At 56.6% G+C, this 1,328-nt stretch overlaps 1 protein-coding gene across 1 annotated transcript in view; it reads left to right on the forward strand.

Annotated features, from left to right (window-relative positions):
* Nucleotide 1: 1 nt before the first annotated feature.
* The window catches only part of MPV17L (MPV17 mitochondrial membrane protein-like), a gene marked incomplete at its 5' end in the record, with an annotated part of 19,909 nt that continues 18,582 nt past the window's right edge, over nt 2–1,328 (forward strand). Inside the window, one exon of the mRNA XM_011958303.1 lies at nt 2–37. Within this exon, the coding sequence (XP_011813693.1) occupies nt 2–37 (36 nt within the window). The remainder of the gene's footprint in view (nt 38–1,328) is intronic.

Here is a 1,328-nt window from a genome sequence, read left to right on the forward strand (position 1 = left end):
GTCGCTGCGCCCATCGCGGTCTCGGCCTTCTACGCCGGTGAGGGGCCGGGAGGGGATCTCCGGGGTGGGACCCGGTATGGGGGACTGGAGGCAGGGACTCGGGATCAAGCGGCTGGAGGGAGGGCGCTGCAGGAGCCTGGGGTCCCGGGCAGGAGCTGGGGCTCTGAGACCAGGGCTGCTTCAGGGGCCTGGAGGGCCAGGGCAAAGGCTGGAGGCTGGGGTGTTTGCGAGAAGTTGCGGGGGGGCACTGGCTGGGGAGCCGGGAAATTGGGGAGCCAGAGGTCCACCGGGTCAAGAATTTAGGGCACTAGGGTCGGGGCTGAGACGCGGGGGTTGGATGTAGGTCAAGGCTGGAGTAGGCAGGGCTAGGGAGGTCTTTTCCCCTGAAAAAGGGCCCACGGGAAAATAAAGGAGATCCCAGTTCAAGGCCATAGCAGCTGCATGACCATGAACCAGTCCTGGGGCAGGGAAGGGACCGACCTGCTCTTCAGAAAATCCATGCCTGGGGCTCCGGGGCCAACACAGGAACAAAATGCAAGGGGACCCATGACCCTGGGGGCCAGAGCAGGTGGAATCTGAGGTTGGGCCTGGATCTTCAGAAAACTCATGCCCAGGGGCCTAGTCCTGCTTTGGTGACAAGATTTTCCCCTGGGGGTCCCACGGAAGACATCAAGGGACCTTGGATCCTTGCCATGGAGGACTATATACCTGTGAGGGTTCAGGGAACCCTCTCCTTAGAAAAGCCGACCCAGGCCTGGGGTGTGGGGGACGGGGGCTTGACTGTGGAAACCTTCTCTACTGCCTACAATTAGAGCAATGGAAATGTTTTACCTGAAAAATACCGGGGTTCATTCCCCTAACGAGTCCCAGATGACTCCATCAAGAGGCAGGTTTTGGTCAATGCGAGTTTTACTTGGCACAAGTAAGGAAGACACTGGGCGTGTTCTCCAAAGTAGTGTGTCCCCCTGAGAAGGAGACAGGCGGGTTTTATGGGGTGATGGAGAAAGGAGAGGGTGCGTGATTGCATGCAGACTAGGAGTCCCAGTGAGTCATCATGCTAGCACATAGATTGCATGGGTTACACAGGTTATAGTCATGAAGCTATAGCTTCTCCCAGGGTGAAGACTTTAGCATGGAAATGAGAGTTAACTTGGGTACGGAGCTGGTTTAAACAAACAGGGTGACCTCATTCCACCCAGGGTTGGGGAAGAACAGGTTGAGAGCAGAAGGCTGTAAAACAGGCTGATTGCTCAAGCTGGTTAAATTCTTGTGATCTTTGGAGATCTTCCGTCTTCTTACAGAAGGGGCCCTGTGGCCTCTGCCATCAT

This window comes from Colobus angolensis, unplaced genomic scaffold (assembly GCF_000951035.1).
Source record: "Colobus angolensis palliatus isolate OR3802 unplaced genomic scaffold, Cang.pa_1.0 Scaffold466, whole genome shotgun sequence".
Classification (NCBI taxonomy): domain Eukaryota; kingdom Metazoa; phylum Chordata; class Mammalia; order Primates; family Cercopithecidae; genus Colobus; species Colobus angolensis.